A 23534-nucleotide genomic window follows, 5' to 3' on the forward strand; every position below is an offset into this window, starting at 1 on the left:
TAAAATAGGTCCAAAATGAGAAAAGATCTGGGCAAAATATAGATAAAGTAAGATACGGGGGAAGAACAAAAGTGAAACAACATATTAACTCATCTTGGTAAATTGTTGGGTTCAGGGACAACTGAAGGCAGAGTCAAAGCTGATTTAGGTTAAGGGCCTAGAGGATAAATAAAAAGAGACTGTGTCACTGACGAAGTCAAGAAGGAGAACACATTTAAGAGGATGGTGATGTCAACTCAGATGTCCTGAATTTAGAGGTAAGGCAAATGTCCCTATGGAAATCTTCCAGCAATCCGGATGAAACACAGGAGATAAAGAATAGGGGTCACCCACAGAGAATTAACAACTAAGGCTGCAGAAAAAAGAAATCCAAGAGAACTGGCCAGGACTGGATCCTCTCTTCCTTACCAGACTGTCATAAGGTACATGGCAAGTACACAAATATCCATCTAACTGAACATGCAATGTTACCATTTAGAAGAAAGGGAAAACAGGTCATCAAGGACACAAAATAAGTAAAGAGAAAAACAGAAAATGAAGAGGATAACAAAATCACAGAAATAAGAGAACATTAAGAAGAAGCTGGAAATGTTAAATGAATGCATAGAAGAATGAAGGCTGAGAAATTGTGCTCAGTGCTAAGATCCATGCTGACTAGAAGAAAGACTTACTAAAATACTGACAGTCCAGAAAGCATATTAGCCCTGTGCCAACATGAACCTCCCTGGCATAGGACTCCCTTTTTCATTCATCATCCTCTCTCTTCATGTAGATTTGCGGCCTTCCAGTGAAACTCCCCTAAGTTTTCTCTTCTTACATAGATAAAATGTTGTATTAAAGAAAGCATCTCACTACTGATAAATGTAATTAGGGGAAAGAGGGAGAAGGAGAGAAGTTTAGCTGATGTGAACTGGATGTGAACCTCTTCTCTTTAGCCAAATAATTTAAAAGAAAGTATCTGCTGAAATGCTGGCAAACTCATTCTCATAATTTTTAAAAACCAGTAAAATGAATCAGTACATGAAGTCCCAAGTCAACTTACCTAGGATGAAAAAGAAAGCAAGTAGCACACTAAGCAAAAATAATGAACTCAAATAACTTACTATTGCATGTAATACTGATGAGCATACATCTGTTGCCACCACAGCATCTGCAGGGGGCTGAAAGCGGGATACACTGGGAATCCAGCTGGAATAGCTTGCCCAGGAAGCTGGTTGTCCACATTTCTGCAATAAAGAGATAAAGAAATGTCTTTCCATGCTCTAGAAGTTGAAAGCATTTCTCAGAATTTTCATTTCTTAAGTATAAGCCATCCATAGACAAAATATATTAAACCATACTGAAAAGAAAAATACTTATTTTCAACATTCTTCAAATAAGATATTATGGCTTATATAAGATGACTCAGTCCCCAGGTGTATCAAACAACTAACATTTCAGCCCAATCTTAGTAAGAAAGCAAACACCAACAAAATGTGTGGCAAACCTGAATATTTGCTATCTTCTCATTTCAGCAGGAAAGGCCAAAAATACTCTTAATTCTATTTTAAGTACATTCTCCTTAAGAACCAAAAGCCCTAAAACAAACTTTACAACAAAATGTTTTCAGGAATGGGGAACCTACCAAAATGATATTTTATGTTAGTAATATTTATATTAACAACATGGCAGATATTAGCTATAAAATAGAAAACATTATAAAAATCTGTAAAATATTTCTTTAGTTAAAAAAACAAGACTGGCAGAACATATTTATATGTGCATTTTTAAAGCAGGCTAAATGCCTACTAACTCAATAAAATTTGTGTAAGGTCATATTTAAGGGCTCTATGCCTCAGTTTCCTTACCTCTAAAATGGGGCTAATAATAGAATCTCCCTCATAGGATTGTTAGTTTGTACTCAATAAATGTTGGCTATTTTTATTTTTACTGTCCCCTATTCCTAAATCTGAATACAACTTGAAAGTGTGTATTTGCAGAATCTGTGTGCTAACTTTCCTTTTCTTCGTATTACTTGAATTTTATCTTTAGCTGGTATAAGCTAACCAGATGAGACAAGAATCGTTAACAAATTCATGAACTTTTAATATGATATGCAAAAGACTGTTAGTGTACAATTGGCAATAACTGATTATAGAAACCTAATTTCGGGCACCTAGGTGGCTCAGTGGTTGAGAATCTGCCTTTGGCTCAGGTTGTGATCCCAGGGTCCTGGGATCAAGTCCTGCATCAGGCTCCCCCTGGGGGAGCCTGCTTCTCCCTCTCCCTATGTCTCTGCCACTCTGTGTCTCTCATGAATAAATAAATAAAATATTTTTTTAAAAAAGAAACCTAATTTCTTGGAAGAGCTTGGGAGGCTAAAACTTATCAACAGACTATTCTTTAGACAAGGTTAGGTGCCAACTCCCCTTCATATTACCTTAACTTCCTCATCTTTAGAAGACTACTGGGAGCCATACTGCACTCGCATCCTCAGAAAGTCCTTGTACCTCCTGAATACAGCCCTCCTCCCCTACTTCCCAAGCTTTCCAACAAACTGAAATAAGAGAAAAGCAGAACAGAAAAAGCAGAAAAGCCTCCATGAGAGTTCCTCCCAACTCTTGATAAACAAGTCTCATATAAGAAAAGGAAAAGAAACTTAACTCAGCTATTCCTTTTAAAAGGTATCAATTAGTGATCAAATCTGGAAAAAAAAAAAAAAAAAGCCATACCCCTGGAGCGAAGAAGTATTATTATAAAATACTTGTATAAAGATTTTGGCATCTCCAACAGTGAGCTGATCCATCTAATAAGAAATCTGAAACCCACCTAAATCAAGTATAAGCAACAATGCAAGTCTGTATTTAGATATATACTTTAAATATTCTTAGTATTCCCAACTAAGACAAAAAAAACCAACCCCCTGAAAGTAGAGCTCTACCAATCTCTACCACTAGGAAGAAATATACCTCACACAAGTCCATGACTTAATTGTGAAATAGGAAAGCCAGGCTTTGTCACTGTTTTTAAAAATTAAGGGAAGAAAGAGCCACCAATAGTCATTTAGAAAAAAACTACTATAGGTTTGTACCTCACCCTACTATGGTTAAGACCATAACCACAGAACATTTTTGATTATCAAAAATGTTACAAAAAAAAAAAACCTAATAAACTAGATGATTCCAAAATGATTCCCCTAGATGATTCCAACATGCTTCCTCCCTTAGTCTCCAATAAGTTAAAAACTACTGGACTATACAATTGCTAAGATACACTCCAGGCCCAAGCTGGTATACTACAACTTTCAGTTGGGCTGAAAAGATGTTATGTACTTGGTACTCTACAGAAAACAAGAAATAAAGGATTTATTTGTTACTGAACTACTAAGTTATTATTAATATATATAAAACATATTACATATTATGTATTACATTACAATATTACATATTACATAAGAATTTCATGTATTTCAGAGAATGCATCATTAAACAACACAACAGAGAATTATTTGGTACTGGGAAAAGTGATTACTAAACTAATGGTAAAGAGAAAGGAGTTTAAAGCTTCATCTCATGGGGATCCCTGGGTGGCTCAGTGGTTTAGTGCCTTCGGCCCAGGGCATGATCCTGGAGTCCCGGGATCAAGTCCCACATGGGGCTTCCTACATGGAGCCTGCTTCTCCCTCTGCCTTTGTCTCTGCCTCTCTCTCTGTGTCTCTCATGAATAAATAAAATCTTAAAAAAATAAATAAATAAAGCTTCATCTCATTCCAAATATTTAAATAAGTATTAAATGGACTAAAATGAAAGTATTAAAAGTTAAACCACAAAAAACTTAGAAGAAACTGCAACTGATTATTTATCAAACCTTTGGAGGGAAGGAGATTTTCCTAACTTATAAGCAATAGAAGAAAGCATTAAAAAAAGGAATCCATATATTTGATGACATAAAATTAAGAGACAGAGCTTGGGAAAAAATGTTTTCAATAAATAATAGTTCATATATTTTCTACATAAAGAATTCAAAGAAAGGGAAATAATCATTAGGACACCAAATAAATGCAAACTAAACTATATTTTCTTTTTTGTCTGCCAATATCCAGTATTGGCCCTCAGGGGATACAAGTGAAACCCAACTCTTTCACTACTAACAGGATGAAATGGAATACAGCTTTAAAAAACAATTTTACAAATTAAATTACTTTAAAAATGTTCACTTTTACCCAACTGCCCAAATAATTCTACTTCTGAGAATTAAGAAATACAAAATATGGAAAAAAATTTCATATCTCCGTCCCAAATAATATTTTATATTAGTAACATTGTTAAAAACATAGCTGTTCCTAGCTACAAAATTTTAAAAATTTTTAAAATCTGTTAAAAAAAAAAAAAAGAAGGGTGGAGGGAGTAAGAGATTAGAAGAGCTTTATGAAGCATAATCTGTCAACCTCTCTGAATATGGACTCAATCAAAACAACTATAAAAAGACATTTGAGATAATCAGGAAAAACTAAACATGAATTGAGTGTTTGATGTTATTAAAGAATTTTTGAGGGGATCCCTGGGTGGCGCAGCGGTTTGGCGCCTGCCTTTGGCCCAGGGCGCGATCTTGGAGACCTGGGATCGAATCCCACGTCGGGCTCCCGGTGCATGGAGCCTGCTTCTCCCTCTGCCTGTGTCTCTACTTCTCTCTCTCTCTGTGTGTGACTATCATAAATAAATTAAAAAAAAAAAAAAAGAATTTTTGAGTATTCTACTAGTATTTTGATTTTCTTATAGTCCGTATCTGTCATATCTGTTACACACAGCCAGTACTTACAGATGGAATTACAGAGTATCTAGGGGTTTTGCTTTAAAATATTCCAGCCCGCCTCTTTTTCCAGCTGGAACCATGGAGGGTGCAGAAGAGAAGAAGAAGAAGGTTCCTGCTGTGCTGGAAACCCTTAAGAAAAAGCGAAGGAACTTCGCAGAGTTGAAGATCAAGCATCTGAGAAAAAAGTTTGCCCAAAAGATGCTTCGAAAGGCAAGGAGGAAGCTTATCTATGAAAAGGCTAAGCACTACCACAAGGAATACAGGCAGATGTACAGAACTGAGATTCGCATGGCAAGGATGGCGAGAAAAGCCGGCAACTTCTACGTGCCTGCAGAACCCAAGTTGGCATTTGTCATCAGGATCAGAGGTATCAATGGTGTGAGCCCAAAGGTTCGAAAGGTGTTGCAGCTTCTTCGCCTTCGCCAGATCTTCAATGGCACCTTTGTTAAGCTCAACAAGGCTTCAGTTAACATGCTAAGGATTGTGGAACCATGGGGGTACCCAAACCTGAAGTCAGCGAATGAATTGATCTACAAGCGTGGTTATGGCAAGATCAACAAGAAGCGAATTGCCCTGACAGATAACACATTGATTGCTCAGTCTCTTGGTAAATATGGCATCATCTGCATGGAGGATCTGATTCACGAGATCTATACCGTTGGAAAACGTTTCAAAGAAGCCAACAACTTTTTATGGCCCTTCAAATTATCTTCTCCACGTGGCGGAATGAAGAAAAAGACCACCCATTTTGTAGAAGGTGGAGATGCTGGCAACAGGGAAGACCAGATCAATAGGCTTATTAGAAGGATGAACTAAGGTATCTACCATGATTATTTTTGTAATCTGGTCAGTTAATAAATGACTACTTTCAAATGGAAAAAAAAAAAAAAATTCCAGCCCAAGAAAAAAAAGAGGAACAAGAGGGAATAGATGAAGCATGTTTAACAATTGAGGAAGTGGGTGTTAGGTAAAAGGGAGTTCTTTATAATATTTTCTGTACTTGGTGAATGTTTAAAAAGTATAATCAAATTTTTAAAAATTAAAAACAGTGAATAAAAATATTGACTTACAATATTTTTAACATAATAATATACTATAATTGTTATAATATAACAATAAAAATATTGTTTACCCTACACACATACACATGTCAGCAGGGAATGATTCATTAAACTATAGTAATCTGGGATGCCTGGGTGGCTCAGCAGTTTAGCACCTGCCTTTTAGCCCAGGGCGTGATCCTGGAGACCCAGGATCAAATCCCACATCAGGCTCCCTGCATGGAGCCTGCTTTTCCCTCTGCCTGTGACTCTGCCTCTCTGTGTCTTTCATGAATAAATAAATAAATAAATCCTTAAAAAAAATTATAGTAATCTATATAATGGAATATTATGCACTTAATAAAGAACAAGACAGGGTCTTGTGTATTAACAGGGGACGATGTTACTACATTTAGTGAAATAACAAAATGTAGGTCAGTGTGTATAGGATGTACACTACTATTTGTGTTAAATACACACGTCCATGTACCCACATATGCGCATGCACACACACACACACACACACACACACAGTATTTGTCATGGATAACTAGGACACACAAGAATGAAACTGCTGCATACTTTGGTCACTTTTAAAATGGTTCCATTTGCATGTATCACCTCTTAGAAAATAACTAAAAAAAGAAATGATCTGTTCACTTTCCTACCTCTCTGATCAGATTCTGTGCTCCTAAGAAAAGGAAATAGGTTTCATTGTGCTAAACCCTGTTATTGTATCTCCAGGGCTTAGCACAATAAATATCTGTTGAACAACTACATATGCATAGCAAGAAAACTCTGAAATAAAGAGCTGATTATAAGCAACTATTTTATCTAGAAACTTGTAAGTTTCATTTAATTTTCAACATTAAATGAAGTGTAATGTTAACACAGTAAAAATTACAACTATATTAAAGAAAACCATTTGCAAAAAAAAGGAAACACTACATGTTAACAAATAGTTGTCTTCAGATGATTAGACAGGGGAGTACTTTTCCCCCTTCCTTTACTGTTCTTTTTCCCAAAAAACTCTTAGTATACATATATTACTTTTATAATTCAAAATAATTAAGTAGTCCTTTTTTTTTACAAAGAGCCAAATAAAGTAGCAGAAACATGGGGAAAATATAACTATTTAGAATGTGAAATATGTTTGTCTCCAAATAAAATGTCATATTCTTTATGCAAGGAAAGCAAAGTAAGAGGATAACCTGGTCTCTCCCTCTGGCCTTGGGAAAGTCAGCTGTTACATACCGGTGGCAGGAAATCATATGATGGCACAGGTTCTGACAGCTTTTTTTTTCCCCTGACACAGACTATACCAGTTAATACTATTCAATAAACGCTAAACAATGGAAAAAGGGGGTGAAGGAGATTCATAGGACATGGAAATGGTTGAGTACAACAGAGACCATGACAAAAACCAAGAACCTGAAAGACTACCATTCACAAACATATACTTGAAAGCTATACCAAAAGATACTCATTAGTACGCTTTCTAAAGTTAAGAAGTACAAAGGAGAGAAGATAAAAGGAACTGGAAACTTCAAAAATCAGGAACAGATTCTTTAAAATAAACCCTGTGAAGTCAGCCCCCTTCCTTTACCACTCCATAAGATGCAGCAACTGCATGGAATCCCCACCTCGCTCCCAGAATATGCCTTCTCAAGCTTCTCCACTCTCAAGAAGGCTTTGTTCTACCTGCTGAACTTCCCTTAAAATCAGCTCAAACATTACCATGTACGAAGCCCTCCCCATCCCTCCAAGCAGAGACAGTCAGTCACTTCCCTCTCCAGGTTCCTGCAGAACTTTTTTCAAGACTCTGATAGACAAACAGATAACCATCTGCTGATGTGCTATCTGACCTACTTCCCTTGAGGGCAAGTGCATAATTCATTTTCCTGTCTTCAATGCCCAGCATATAGCAAACTGTAAGGTAAATTTTTACTGAAGAAAGTCACAAGGTCCTCATAGAAACAGATCTGCTTACTCAGTTTGCCAATACTTAAAATCTGACCAGCAGATCTGACTAGAAAACAGTTTTTTTTGTTTGTTTGTTTGTTTGTTTTAGAAAACAGTTTTAAATGGGAGGCTGGAAGGGAGACAAAAACCATTATAAATGAAGTCAAAATACAAACAGCAACCTACTAAAACAACCTACTAAAACAAATAATAGACAAAATAGGGAGTCACTTCCCCAAGACCATTAAGAACACAGACTTTTAAGTCAGATATGGATTTTAATTCTAGTTCTGCTGCTGACCACTTCTGTGAACTTAGGCAAGCTACATGGCCTTTACGCCTCCTTCTTATCTATAAAATGGGAGAAAATAGTACCTGGACTAGAGTGGATATAAAAGTCAATGTATAGCACTGAATTACATAGCATATATAAGTGCTTAACACAATGCCTAACTTTTGCTTAGTGCTTTAGAAGTATTATTAATATTCTTTTAAAGAGCTGTCACATAAGAATTTTGGAAAATAGCAACACACTAAAAAACAAGGATTTCATAAAACAAAAAGAATGTCTCTTTATCAGGACTCAAATTAAAATAGGAACATTCTAATTTATCGCACTGGCAAGCACATGGGGTATCAGACTCTAACAACTATTATTGGAAGAACAAACTAGTACAACTTTACTGCAATTTTGCAATAGTCTTAAGAGTGTGAAAAGTGTTAAGATACACTTTGACCCAAGAATTCTCCTCTTACAACTTATCCTAAAAGAATAACTGCTAATATGTAAGTATTTAAGAATATTTATTGCAGTGAGGTTTAGTGGGAAGAAACTAAACAACTCAAACATTTATGATAGAATATTGCCCCAGCTCTTCACTGTTCTATAACAGGATTATACATGCATACTGTCTGGCATACAGTGGCAAATTCACTTATTCCAGCTGATATTGACTCACAAAGCTAGCTGCTCACGTTCAGGAATTTTGTGAGCCAACCCTAGGTATCTTGAAATCAGCAAATGCTACAAATAAGCTTTATTCCTGCCCCCCTGGAAAAGCCAGTTGGTAAAGCATTTACCAGCACACCACTGGTAACTTGGCAATACCTCAGTGCTACTGACCATGGCCAAGGGATTTGTTTTAGCTAATGGAATGTTAGTGAATGTGATACATGCAGAGGTTTTAAATGTGCTCAGGGGTTAGCATCCCCTCTTGTATTCCTGTCATTTGTCATAAGGAGAAGGTGTCTAGTCCAGAGAATGAGAAACATGAAACAGACCAGAACTCAACCTACAGCCTAGAGCAGAGCTGTCCCGAGTGACTACCAAGACTCATGAACAAGAAAAAAGAAGTATATTGTGGTAAGCCACTGGGATTTTGAGGTCATTATGCAGTAAAACCAACAAAAGACATTCTTCATCAGTAGAGCAAATTGACATCCACATAATGAAATATCATAGACTTTTTTAAAGAAACGGACACCAGATGCTGAGACAGACAGAGATAAACCTGGGAAGATAAGATGTTCTGGGTGCAAAGTAGTCTCCCTGGAAAGAACAGTCTTTGAATTGGGCGGTGCCTAATAAGAATAAGAATATGATTAGCAAAGTGCTGAGCAAAGGCTGTTTCAAACAAGAAGTGGGTACAGAAGATGACTAAGGGGTAGCCAAGTAGGATGTTCAACTAAGGCATTCCTGGAACATGAACAACTGGAGAAACTTGTACTCTTTGTATCTCTTCTCCTCCTGTGGAAGGAGTATTTCCATCAGCTGTTTGAGGTGGTAGGAGAGGGATTAAGGACCTTGTAAGCATGTTCATGTTCAAATACTACTACTCAATCTCTGAGTTTCCTGGCTAGCTGAAGGGCTTTTATTTGGCTTTTTGGGAACTGCCTCTAATGATCTCTATCCCCATTCTTTATCCCCACCCCCAACTCTACTCCAGAGCTAAATCACCTTAAATAAATGTTGAACAAAAGTCTAAAAGATATTGGTGTGAATATAAGAATTCACGCAGAGTGCTACATGTCTCAAAACTTTTTTTTTTAAGATTTTTACTTATTTATTCATGAGAGACACAGAGAGAGAGAGAGAGAGGCAGAGACACAGGCAGAGGGAGAAGCAGGCTCCATGCAGGGAGCCCGACGTGGGACTTGATCCTGGGTCTCCAGGGTCACACCCTGGGCCGAAGGCAGCACTAAACCACTGAACCATCCAGGCTGCCCTGTCTCAAGACTTTAAATGTGGTAGATTTATATTTGAATTGGAAATATGTCCTGGCTAAACTATGTTTTTAAGAAAGGCTTATGAAATATAATAGTATGATTTTTTATTTAAAAAGTTTACTTAGAAAAGTGAAAGGATATTACAAAAACATTAGCAATAGTTATCTCTAGATGGTGAGCTATAAGCAATTTTTACTTTTTTGGGAGGGGGCAGGCAGAGGGAGAGAAAGAATCTTAAGCAGGCTCCAGGCCCAGCACAGAGTCCAATGCAGAGCTTGATCTCACAACCCTGAGATCATGACCTGAGCCAAAATCAAGAGTCAGATGCTTAACCAACTGAGCCACAGAGATGCCCCAGCCATTTTTACTTTTAAAAAAACTCAAACAATATGGAAGGGTACAATGAGTAAGTTTTCGGTTTTGTTAATTATAAAACAAAGCTGTTAATATTTCAGGGGGAAAAGCTGGTACACAAAACAGTGGGTATTCTATTCTATAAACCAGCGATTTTTGGAGTTAAACTAAATAAATGTGACAGCACAATAGACTTGAGTCCAAAACAGTCAGTCAGGATTTATAAATGACATTATAAATGCACAGCCAACGTGGTGATGTACATGTTCTGCTTATTGGTCTTCTCATATTTCCTCAAGACTTAGATATGGCAATAATCACTTGTATTACGATTTCTCAAAGTGACATTCCCAGAGTATTAAGTTGGCAAATTCCTGAGCACAACCCCAAACTTGGTGATTCAAAATTCCAGGGAGGAGATCCCTGGGTGGCACAGCGGTTTGGCGCCTGCCTTTGGCCCAGGGCGCGATTCTGGAGACCCGGGATCGAATCCCACGTCGGGCTCCCAGTGCATGGAGCCTGCTTCTCCCTCTGCCTATGTCTCTGCCTTTCTCTCTATCTGTGTGACTATCATAAATAAATAAAAATTTAAAAAAAATTTTTTAAATGATTTATTAAAAAAAAAATTCCAGGGAGAAGGGACCAGGATTTGGCAATTTTAATAAGCTCACTAAAGACTGAGAAGACTCACCTACGTGGTAAAAAATATGTGACTAGTTAAATGTAAGCTATACTGAATTTTGAAAAAGGAATTCTGTTGGTGAGTTCATCAAGCTTACTAAATTATTGCTCTTGCATATTTAAGGCTAAAGCCTATGTTAAACAAAATCTACTTAAAGATGAATTTAAAGTCTTCATTAGTAAAAAATTATAACTATAAGATTAAGTTAAATTATATTCCTTATTGAACTGAATATTAACTCTCAGTAAATTGCTTTGTATATCACAAAGTGCTCTTCCCAAATATACTTATTTTCCAGCACCTAGTACTGGCATTCATATATTCAAATCTGTCTGCTGAATGAATGTCCAACATTCACTTATTAAGTATGAATGAATTTGCAAGTAATTGCTAACATACACACCTTACATACATGTACTCTTTTAATCCACACTAGAATCCTGTATGATAAGTACTAGAATCCTGTATGATAAGTACTGTTCTCTCCAGATAATGAGCAAACTGAAGCAAAGTGGGGAAAAGACTTGCCCAAGCTAGTCAGTAGATAGACCCAAAGCAAGGTAAGCTAGCTCCAGAGTCTGTACACCCCCAAGATATACTGCCTCCCTGACTTAAAAACAAACATTATTCATCTAGTAATAGATTCCCTAAGTAAAGCTATCATTTCTTTAAAGATTTTATTGTTCTTCATTTTAATACTTAGCATTTGACAAAATAGACACTAATTCAAATTTTTCTGATCTGTTTGTTTAATACATTCCTAAGAGCTGAATGCTTTCATCTTCTGTTGACTTCCTCAATGGAAATTATTAGAAAAATTATTTACCTTTTCCCAAGATATCTATGGTCTTATTCTGAAGACCTGCAACTTATAAGCTTTGTTTTATTATAAAATATATTCACTATAAGTATGAGGAGTTAAAAATCTTATTGTCATTATTAACTTATCATTATAAATTCTTCCAGATTTATTATAGGCATAATACTCCCATTTTTTCAGCACTACTACCAAATAAGTAAAATCACTATATAAATTGAGAGGAACTAAAAATGTCTTACTCTGCAAAAAGCGAGAGGAAATGAATTACTGTCATAAGATAAAAAATACTGGGGATCCCTGGGTGGCGCAGCGGTTTAGCGCCTGCCTTTGGCCCGGGGCGCGATCCTGGAGACCCGGGATCGAATCCCACATCGGGCTCCCGGTGCGTGGAGCCTGCTTCTCCCTCTGCCTGTGTCTCTGCCTCTCTCTCTCTCTCTCTCTCTATCATAAATAAATAAAAAATAAAAAAAAATACTTTAAAAAATATATATATATCTTAAGCTACCATTCCATAACATAAATCCTGTGAACGTTACTTTTTACAAATACCTATGTTTTGGCTTAGAGTAATCGTTTTCTAAAAACCAAAACAGTTTCATAGGTGCTTCATAAAAACCTACCAGCAATCTTACCTAAAAATTTACTTTTAGAGAAAAAGCTTCACATTCAAGAAATAGGAGACAACGAGTCTTCTTCTATTTTGCTATATACTCAGTTTTGTTTTTCAGCATTAAGAATTGAGTTTTAGTGTACACCTTAAGTTTACATAACGTTTTATATCAAATATTTCTGATATTTTTATATCAAATATTTTATATCAAATATATCAATATAATTCAATATAAAAGAAAAAGAATTGAATTATGTCTAAAGTTCTGAGTAAAAAGAACCTGAATGTTTATTCTACCCTGTGTAACATGGCAGTCAACAGCTACTCCTTGATTATGTCACTTACACTACCATTCTGAGGTCCTAGCCATTTCCTTATTTCTAGCACAACATAGACTTGGAGCACTGCCACACACCCTGCAAGACCATAACATGATATGCAATACAAAACGATCTCACTACCTGTTACTCATGTTTCCTTTACTTCAAAAGTAACAAAAATAGGACCCCAGTTAAATACCCTGGTTTACATAAGGCAGGTCCAAACCGTTTCTCCAGGATCCTACTCTTTGAGGTGTCTGAAGAATGCTGTGGCTGTTGGCTGCATTTCCCCCTAGAACTGCCTAATCCAAGAGGCCTGCTATAATTGCTAAATATAACGTAGCCATAGCAAGTTTCTTGAGTAAAGTCCCCTAACAAAGACTCTAGATAACATGCAATGGTTACCATATCTTTATAATATATCACAGTTTTACCCTACCTCCGCTGTCACCAAGCCTGGCTGATCAGAAACACCTGTGGAACTTTTTAAAAACAGATCACTCGGTCTTACAGTCTTCCAAGAACACATTCACTCACTCTTCTTCCCAAAGGCTAATTTGAGTAGATTGATAGTGAAACTGAGTAAAAAAGAATTTTTTTAGTCACCTAGATCCTTGCTATTCAATGCACGGTCAAAGCATCAGAAGCATCAGCATCAACTGGGAGCTTGTGGGAAATGCAGAACTTCAGGCCCATCAGACCTGCTAAATCAGACTTGCAGCTTAACAAGATCCCCAGGTGATTAGCACAAGCATTAAACACCAAAAAGCACTGCCCTAGTCGATTCTGATGTACGGCCAGCTTTCAAAAGATTAATCCCCTAACCCTTAAAATGTATAAGGAAGAATATGAATAAATTTCTAATGTACTTTGATTACTGTGGAGGGCCCCCATGAAAGTCAAGAGTAACAGATTTTTAAGATGCCCAAAACTATGGTTTCACTCACCCTTGCATTACATATGGGAACTGATGACTCTGTGCTGGGTCGGTTTGTGCTTGTGGAAGGGTACGTTGCCTCAATCCCTCTGAGGAAGAACTGGCAGCTAAAGACAAAGTTTCTTGACTGGATGATGGAGTTGTTGATCCTGACTGATCTGAACTCTACAAACAAAAATGTAATTATTTCTTCTAGGAGACTTAATTCATCGCAATCATGAGATTAGAGACACATTGTTTAAAATGCATTTATGAGATCCCTCTGCGAAAAGTGAATCTTAGAAATATACTGATCTGGATCTTGTGCCCAGTGTAATAGGCTGATATTTTAATTCTGATGAGATTAAGAGCTCAGAAAACCAACAAATGCGGGTATGAACAAGATACCAATCAAGATCTTAAAATTCTCATGTTCCAAAAAAAAAAAAAAATTCTCATGTTCCGATGATGTCATTAACTCACAGATTCAATAACTTTAAGTAATATAACCCCTTGAAGATCACCCCAATTCGTTGCTGTATGAAAATAGTTCATCACATGTTTTACGTAAATTTAAATCATAATTACATTTGATATAAATTACAGTTATCCCACTTTAAATAGCTGGACACAATATAATTTTAACATCCTTCCAACTTCTTTAGATTCAGATTTTACCTGTACTGCCTTCCTATTGACTGGATGTCTTTTTGTATGTCTATCTTCCTAAATCCTGCCATATAAAAGGTCCCAAGGACACTGGTCTTTTTGCAAAACTAACAAAGCTTTCTTTAAAGATTAGTCTGCATAAAGTAGACACCAAGTAGGTGTCTACCTAATCAGACTGAGAAATCTAATCCTTAGGGACACAAACTGGTAAAGGCCTCTTTTTTGTCAAGATCTCATTAAGTTGACCGGCATAAAATGGTATTCATTTAAAAAGAAAATTAACAGAAGAAAGGCATAGCCATTTGGCAGCACAGTCTAATTTTGCTAGAACTAATTTCTTTTGACCTTAATGTTAGATAACTCTTGCATGACTAGATTTTTAAGACAGTCTCAAATCCCACTGAAATTTCTCTGCCATAAAAAATGAAGGGGAATTCAACTTAATTTTCCCTTGATATTTTTCATATTTTCATTAACACAGCTTGAAAAAACTGAATATATATATACTAACGACATGAAATCATGGCTGAGAAACCATGAGACAAGTCAGAAGAGGTCTTTCTTAACAAAAACTGAAGCAACACAACTGTGTCCAAAGACCATCTCCTGAACTCTGTGCCAATGCCAATATTTTCTCCCTTCTTATGAAAGGTAAGGAAACATAGAAAGACCCTTGGGTTTACTGACAAACTATACTTCAGTTTAACAAAAGCTAAATTCCCATAGCTACTGCTAGAACATACCACTAAGGCCGTACTAATTAAACATAGTAACTAAAGGATCTAATTCTTAAAGAAGCAGTTAACTAGTAACTACTTGAAAGATCCTTCAATTAGTTATCACCTCTGCCATCCATCTCCTCCCTAAAGTTTTCGCTAGATTCTTCACAAGAAGGAAAGTATATTTGGCAGTATTTAAGTAAGTTCCTTGCCCAAGAGGTTTAAAGCAACCTTCCACTCATCCAATCCTTTTCTCTCACCACCAAAGGTGTCATATAAAACCTTAATGAGAAATCAAAAACAATTTAACATAAAGAATTTGTCTTTAAAACTTACAGAGTATATCTAAGTTGAAAAGTTCAACTATTTAAAATATTCCCAAAACAATTTTAGGTATGTATTGATGGAAAAATAAGAAGGAAAAAATGAATACTCAAGTTTGAAAGAACTGAGTAGGTTAAGTAATTTTTCCTCCTGAAGTTGAAATGTATGCCCAAATCTGGTCATTTGAAAAAACAAACTTCTTGACCAAGTAATCTACTTCAGGAAGATCTAGCATACTCCAAATTTAAATAATTTAAATCACCTTGAATAAAACACAGTATATCGAGTACTTTTAATATTTTTGAAACTTTACTGTCCCTGGATTTTAAATTATGTAACCCTATCATCAGTCTGTTTCCTGGGTATTTTAGTAATTAAACTACTGAATATTGGATCTTCCATCCTTACAGCAAAAAACTCATGGGGAACAAGCTTCCAGGGACAACACTATGCACTGGTTCTCTAAAAACAAAGTTTAAACAGCCTAACTCAAGTTGTTCAAAACACAATCTCACAACCCACAAGCTCCAATTGTTTTCACTTAATAGGATAATCAGAAAACTTTAACATTTACTCCTCCCAAAACAACTCACAGAATTGCTGCTGGACGCCAGTGCTTCAAGACTTTCTCTAGTGGTGCTGGATTTTGGAGAACTGGGAGGAGTCCGAGAAGTACATACTAGATGAACCATATGATACTCATCTTGCTAAAATTAAAGAAGATTACATTTAAAGGGTAGTACTGGAAAATGTATAGTTCAAAAAGTTGGTAAGTTGGTAAGTTGGTAAATATTTCAGCTAAATATTTAGCTCAAATTTTAAGTTCCTTTCTAGCATAGCCATTTTATACAATAAATTCTTGCCATGTGAAGGTACATTTACCTTTTTAGTATTTGGGGCCCTTCTGAATTCAACATATTCCCCATGCTTAGAAAATCGTCTAAATACTCAGTACCTACTATATGAAAAAATAATTACTTTGTATATCAAAGAGTCTTGAAGCAAGCAGGGCTGTGTAGTTGTATCAATGCAATCTATTACTTCAACATAAAGACATCTAGCATCTTAATATCAAAACTAATAGTCACATTGAAGTTTAGGCCTACAAACTTCAAGTAGTGAAAATATTTCCATTACTTGAGACTACAGCCATAATAAACTCAACTGCAACTACTCTCATTTGCCTTTAACAAGGTGATGTATAGTTTTTTTTTAATTCAAAAACTAGTTTTACCTATAACAATTATACACGTACAATTAAAGTGTATGTTTGACTACATTCAGTACATATTCCATGTGTTTCCATAAACCTACAACAAAGACTGAAGAAAAATATTCCAGTAAGGATTAAGATTGGCATTTAAGCTTAGCGATTTCATGAGTTTATTTATAGTCAGGCATAAAGCTAGTATGGAAGATGGAGAAAGGAGAGAAAATAAAAGAGGGCAGAGTAGAATAAAGGATGCCTCAGCAACTTTTAAAGAAAGTAAGGAAAGAAAACAGAATGATAAAGAAAAGGGGACAGTAAGAAAACAAAGATGCCCAGTTGTGAGAAAGAAATAAAGCTACCAGAAACTAAGAATTTATCAACTGCCTCCCATAAACCCAGAATTGTGCTTAACTCTGAGGTAAATCCAAAAAAAGGGTCAGAGTCAGCCCCTCGCCTAAAGAGGCTCATTTATTAAAAGTTCAGAATAGCACATTTAAACACAATTAGAGAATAGATAAAGTCTTTTGCACAAAACAGAGAAGCAAAAATTACAATTGCTTGAGAAATTTGGAGAAAGGAGTTAATCGCATTAGAATGCTAGGGGAAAGGCATTCCCAGAGACAGCATGACATGAACTATGTCTATCAAGGGAGGTAGAAAGCACATCTGATTTAATATCCTCTTAGCTTCAGAATACAGAATACTAAAAAGCATCCAAGGATAAGATGTGTATCCTTAGAAACCTAGTTTCAAAGGTCATATTAATCATAATTAACTAGTTCTCATTCACCTTTGGGAATGTTTCTACAAAACAATTTATAACTAACTAAAAAGGTAAAGCTAATGGCAGCATCTACCTGAAAAAAAGTAAAAGGGTACACTGACTTTAACAAAAATGCTTTAAAGGTCTATTCAAAATATAAACATATTGTTCAAAATGTTTTAAATAAGGGACACAACAGTCCTTTAACTGAAGCACTTTTATTTTAACTGTTCTTGTCAGAAATCATTTCTGAAAGCTAAAGTCTTTTAAAGGAATATAAGGGAAGGGAGAAGAAATGTGTGGGAAATATCAGAAAGGGAGACAGAACATAAAGACTCCTAACTCTGGGAAACGAACTAGGGGTGGTGGAAGGGGAGGAGGGCGGGGGGTGGGGGTGAATGGGTGACGGGCACTGAGGGGGGCACTTGACGGGATGAGCACTGGGTGTTATTCTGTATGTTGGTAAATTGAACACCAATAAAAAATAAATGTATTATAAAAAAAATAATAATAAAAATAAAAAGTATTCACATGCATAGTCTAGCCATCCTTGGATTAAAATAATAAATAAATGTATATTTCAAAGAGCATAGAGCAGAAATGTTTTCAAGTATAAACACGGGGAAAGGTGAACAGGTGGAACCCAAAGGATTTCTAGGGTAGTGAAACTATTCTTCAGGATATTATAAGGCTGGATACATGTCATTACACATTTGCAAAAACCCATAAATTGTACCACACCAAGAGTGAACCCTAATGTAAACTGTGGACTTTTGATGATAATGCTGCATTAGTGTAGTATTCTGCGTACGATGCCGACTGTAACAAGTATACACTCTGATGTGGAATTTTGTTAGTGGGGTAGCCTAGGCATGTGTAGAGGCAGGAGGTATATGGAAAATATATGGGAAATCTCTATACCTTCTGTTCAATTGTGCTATGAACCTAAAACTGCTCCAAAAATTCCAGTCTATCAGGGCACCTGGCTGGCTCAGTAGGTAAAGCATATGACTCTGGATCTTGGGGTCATGAATTCAAGCCCCATATTGGGCTTAAGGGCTTCCTTAAAAAAAATCAAGTCTGTCTAAAAGGGGGGGGAGGGGAAATCTGCTGCAATACCACTATTTTTGAGGGGGCTAGGGAAAAGAGGCTGTTATACCACTTTGGCAACCTAAAACTACCTGATTAAAATGAAAATAATAACAAGAAGTCACACTGGCAAAGCTAAAATTTCAACTATCTAAACAGAAGAAATATACCAGTATAAGATTTTTTTTAAAGTTTCCCACAGGTGATCATAAACATAGAGGAGAGGATATAGATCTTCTAAATCAGATTAGAGATATCCAAAAGAACATTAAGAGTTAAGTCAAAGAGTTAAGGTGAAACATAAAAGCTATGTATTTGATTCTGCTACATTCACAAACAAAAAGTAACATCTCAAATGCAGGGAAGCTCTAGGAGTATAATTCCACAAATGAACATGAGCTAAAAGCTGCCCTTAAAATAACTAACATTCCAGCTGATTCTCAAAAAACTACATTGAAGTATATTTTTTAAAAAAAGAAATATATTTTAGCTCTAAGCACCAACATTCAAAGGTCGCCAACTGATCAACCAATTGGACTTCCATTCATTTCCTGTCCTGAAATTAAACTCCTAACTCAAGCAACTTGTATTAAAACATCATGTAGTTTGGTCAAAAGGGGATTTAAGAGAGAGAAGATTATTAGTGTAAATCCTTCACTACTACTTGAACGCCCTACTCCTGCTCTACTGATCAATCAATACTGCTTTCTGATACAAGATGTCAAATACCAGTACACATAATCCTATTTCATATTTAGCCATCAGATAGCTATACAAAACTATTACCTAAACTAATTAGAATCTATTATTATGTTATTTTCTAGTTCATGTTTACCCTGTTATGCTACCCAAAAGGGTTGATTTTAAGTATCTAAAAACTGAACCACCTGGATATCAATAACACTTCAGAACATATCTCCTCTCACACTCTGAATGTATCTGATATCAAATAGTGGTAGAAAAGCTTACTTTTCTGAGAATGTCTTTCAGCTGCAGATGATCGGGAAGCAGTCTGCCCGAATACACCAATCTCTGATCCTTCGTCAACTAAGAAATGGGACAAAGAAAAGAATTCAACTTTTTCTGATTACACAAATTCGAAGTTGGGAATAACATGCCTAAATATAAGTAAAGTAAAACTCCCTTTAGGCACAGATGAGCAGAAAACTGACATAATTTAAGAATTTTTTTTCCAAATTCTACTTAAAACATTAAGAGCTCAGCATATGGTAGTCTATCTATTGAGGATATAATAAAACACAGACAATTACCATTTAAAAAAAAAACAACAACAAAGAAAAATGGTAAACTGGAAGTTTGCCTTCTCAACCATATTGCAATCCATGTATGACTATCATTAAAAACCTTCAAGACTATATAAATGAGAAGGTCACTGGCCTTCTAGTAGTAATAGTCAACAATGGGATAAAATTTCAAAGTCACCATAGTTATTTTGAATTGTTTTGCCAGTATTTTTAATCTAAGAAAATACACAAGATTTATTTTCTTCTTTACTAACATCATGCAGAATAACTTAATGGTTTTGGTTCAAGATCCATTTGGATTTAGTTATAGTTTTACATAACTGTTCTAGTTTTTATTATTCCTGCCACTCTCACAAATACCTCCATACATTTTTCAAAAACACAAGATTAAGAAAAATCAACTCAAGTGCACGGAGATTCAGCTGCCATCTCTATATGCAATCAAGAATAGGAAATACATTCTGGTTACTTCTGCCCTATTTTGTACATGATAAATCTGCTAAGTGCTCACACTGCTAAGCAGTAAAGTATTTAAAATCAAAGCATTTATGTATGGTCCCCATAAGACCTCCTATTTCATAACTGGAAAACAGGCAGATGTTCCATGAATTCTATTAAAACAATTAAATATTTTTTTAAAAAAAACAAATATTAGCTGTATCAACAAACTGCTAAATATGCCAAATCCAAGCAACAACTGTAACAATTTTCAAACAGAATATATGTATTCAGTGTGGCTACTAAAAAGGGTCTTTTTTTTTTTTTTAATTTTTATTTATGATAGTCACAGAGAGAGAGAGAGAGAGAGAGAGAGAGAGAGAGGCAGAGACATAGGCAGAGGGAGAAGCAGGCTCCATGCACCGGGAGCCTGATGTGGGATTCGATCCCGGGTCTCCAGGATCGCGCCCTGGGCCAAAGGCTAAAAAGGGTCTTATATTAAAAATAATCATACTAGAAACTGTCATACTGAATAAGATCTGGTTCAGAGAATCTTAAGTAACCAAAGACGAAAGGAAAGGTATAGCTGTCTTTCCAAGATACTTAGCTGTTAGGCATAATCTAGATTCTCCTGGAAGTATTTTTGAGTGTGGAATTCCTAAAATGCATAAGTTCAAATTCCCATATATAATAACCAAGTCAACACAGGAGGTGATTTTTTAAAAATATATCTCACAAATCTTGAAACTTCAAACAATACATGTAAATATTGAGTGTGTGATGAATAGTTAACTATATAACATAAGTTAAAAGCCAAGTAGATAATAATTGATTTAATCCTTCGACAAAATGAATTCTATAATGCTTTATAAGCTTCCATAACATACTTATTATTAATTCAGTTGGAAGCTAAAAAAATTTTGATAAATACTACATCATAAACTATCATTTTTCCATCAGTACAAGCATTTAATAGATACTTCTATGTCATATCAACATTCCACATAAAGGACATCAGTCTTATGATTTTTTTTTTTACTTTACTATGAAAATTCTCAAACATACACAAGGTAGAGAGAAAATGAACTCCGAGGTACCATCTTCAAGAACTCCCAAATATTCAACTCCAACAATTATCAATATTGTACTATTCTTGTTTCATCTATCCCCCACTGCCTTTTTGAGGGGAAAGAGAGTTTTAAAACAAATATCACACACCATCTATTTTCACCATAAAAACAGTATGTGTCTGGAACAGGTTCTGGGTTTTTTTTTTTTTTTTCAAATAACTGAACATTGCCACAGTCAACAAAATAGTCAATTGGGTCAACTTCAAATAAATTTGTATCTTCCCACAACAAGAGAACATCAATTTTCTTTTTTTATTTTAAAGATTTTATTTATTTATGAGAGACACAGAAAGAGAGGCAGAGACACAGGCAGAGGGAGAAGCAGGCTCCCTGCAGGGGAGCCCAACGTGGGACTCAATCCCTGGACCCAGGATCACCCTCTGAGCCAAAAGGAGATGCTCAACCGCTGAGCCACCTGGGCGGCTCAAGAACATCAATTTTCAAAAAAGCAGAATACAATAACAAAATATAACAAAATTACATGGCACGTCCCACAAAGTACAGGAAGCAAAAACAAGTATGGATGGGGATGTGGAGAAACTGGAACCCTCACACACTGCTGATAGGAATGTAAAATGGAACAGCCCTTGTGAAAAATTTTGACATTTCCTCGGTTAAAAAAGAATTATTACCCAATGAAGGGCGCCTAGATGGCTGAGTCAGTTAAGCAGCAGACTCTTGGTTTTGGCTCAGGTCGCGATCTCAGAGTCCTGAGATAGAGCCCCTAGAGGGGATCCACACTCAGCACAGAATCTGCCTGAGATTCTCTCTCCTTCCCCCTCTGCCCTTCCCCCTGGCTCATATGCTCTCTTTAAAATACATCTTTAAAAATTAAAAAAGAAAAAAAGTTACCTGATGACTCAGGGTATACAATTCCATTCCCAGGTATATACCAAAGAGAATTGAAAACATATCCATAAAATAACTTGCATAAGAATGTCCCTAACATTAGTCATAATAGCCAAAAAGTAGAAACAACCCAAATGTCCATCAATTAACGAACGAATAAACTCTATTAAATATAAACTCTTTAAATATGTTGTATTTATGACATGTAATAAATACTAGTTGGACATAAAAAGTAATGAACTGATACATGCTAAATATGAATGAACCTTGTAAACATTATGCTAAGTGAAAGGAGCCACACAAAAAAAAGACCACATATGCTATGATTTCATTTATATGAAATTTCCAGAATAGGCAACTATACAGACAAAAGGTAGATCAGTAGTTACCAACAAAGGAGAGTGACTAGTGAGTATAAGTTTTCTTTTTTGAGGTAACAAAAATGTTCTGAAATTAGACACTCAAAATAACTGCACAACTTTCTGCAGTGGATTACTAAAATCCACTGAGTTGTATATGTTAAAGAGCAAGTTTTACAGAATGTGAATTATATCTCAATTAAAAAATTGTTTCTTAAAATATCCAAATGCCTTCAAGTGATCAGAAATTTTGAAAGAAGTGAGGCACCTGGGTGGCTCAGTGGCTGAGCATCTGCTTTTGGCTCAGGGCGTGATTCCCAGGTCCTGGGATCGAGTCCCACAACATGCTCCCCAGGGAGAGCCTGCTGCTCCCTCGCCCTATCTCTCTGCCTCTCTCTCTCTCTCTCATGAATAAATAAATAAAATCTTTATAAATAAATAAATAAGAAATTTTGAAAGAAGAAAAGAATCCTTTAATTTTACTGTGATTGAAAAACACAGTGCCTAACTTAGGTGAGAAGATTGAAAATTTTTCGGTCACTAAAGAAACTGCCTCTTCACTTTATATATCAATGAATTAATTTAAATATCTGGAAAACCAGTGTTAGGCATAATAACAAACAATTCAGTAATCAACTGACTCCCAGGCAGAGGGAGATTAGCCTTTTGGGATTATAAACTACAGTATTAGGAAAAATACAGATTTTGAGATCTCAATTCAAATTCAATTTCACTTATAAAAAGTGACACAATTTTATTTATCCAGGCCTGCTAATAAAAGCATCGTCTACCTTAACTGAAAATCCATTTCTGTATTAGTTAAGGAAAAGTAGTGCTACCTGCTATGACAAACTCCATAATCTCAGTAGCTTAACACAATAAAAGTTCATTTTTCTCTCTTTCAATATAAAAATCCAGAATTCGGGATTGGTAAATCTAAAACAAAATACTAAGTTGTCAATTAAAAGTCTACTGCTAAGATTCTGGCTACACAGATA

At 35.7% G+C, this 23534-nt stretch overlaps 2 protein-coding genes across 2 annotated transcripts in view; one reads left to right on the forward strand and one right to left on the reverse strand.

The window, feature by feature from the left end:
- The window catches only part of HERPUD2 (HERPUD family member 2), a 35113-nt gene that overhangs the window by 4139 nt on the left and 7440 nt on the right, over positions 1–23534 (reverse strand). The window contains exons 2-5 of the mRNA XM_041727840.1: positions 19465–19542; positions 16027–16140; positions 13753–13907; positions 1104–1226 (exon numbers count right to left, since the gene is read on the reverse strand). Coding sequence (XP_041583774.1) covers positions 1104–1226; positions 13753–13907; positions 16027–16140; positions 19465–19542 — 470 coding nt within the window. The remainder of the gene's footprint in view (positions 1–1103; positions 1227–13752; positions 13908–16026; positions 16141–19464; positions 19543–23534) is intronic.
- On the forward strand, positions 4855–5701 carry LOC121474743 (60S ribosomal protein L7-like). Its single transcript, XM_041727841.1, has one exon. The coding sequence runs from the start codon at positions 4870–4872 to the stop codon at positions 5605–5607; it is 738 nt and encodes a 245-aa protein (XP_041583775.1). The 5' UTR covers positions 4855–4869; the 3' UTR covers positions 5608–5701.

The sequence above is a fragment of the Vulpes lagopus genome, chromosome 13 (assembly GCF_018345385.1).
Source record: "Vulpes lagopus strain Blue_001 chromosome 13, ASM1834538v1, whole genome shotgun sequence".
Classification (NCBI taxonomy): Eukaryota; Metazoa; Chordata; class Mammalia; order Carnivora; family Canidae; genus Vulpes; species Vulpes lagopus.

Excerpts from the sequence above, each read along its gene's own strand:
- LOC121474743 (XM_041727841.1), top strand. The coding sequence starts at position 4,870 with ATGGAGGGTGCAGAAGAGAAGAAGAAGAAGGTTCCTGCTGTGCTGGAA.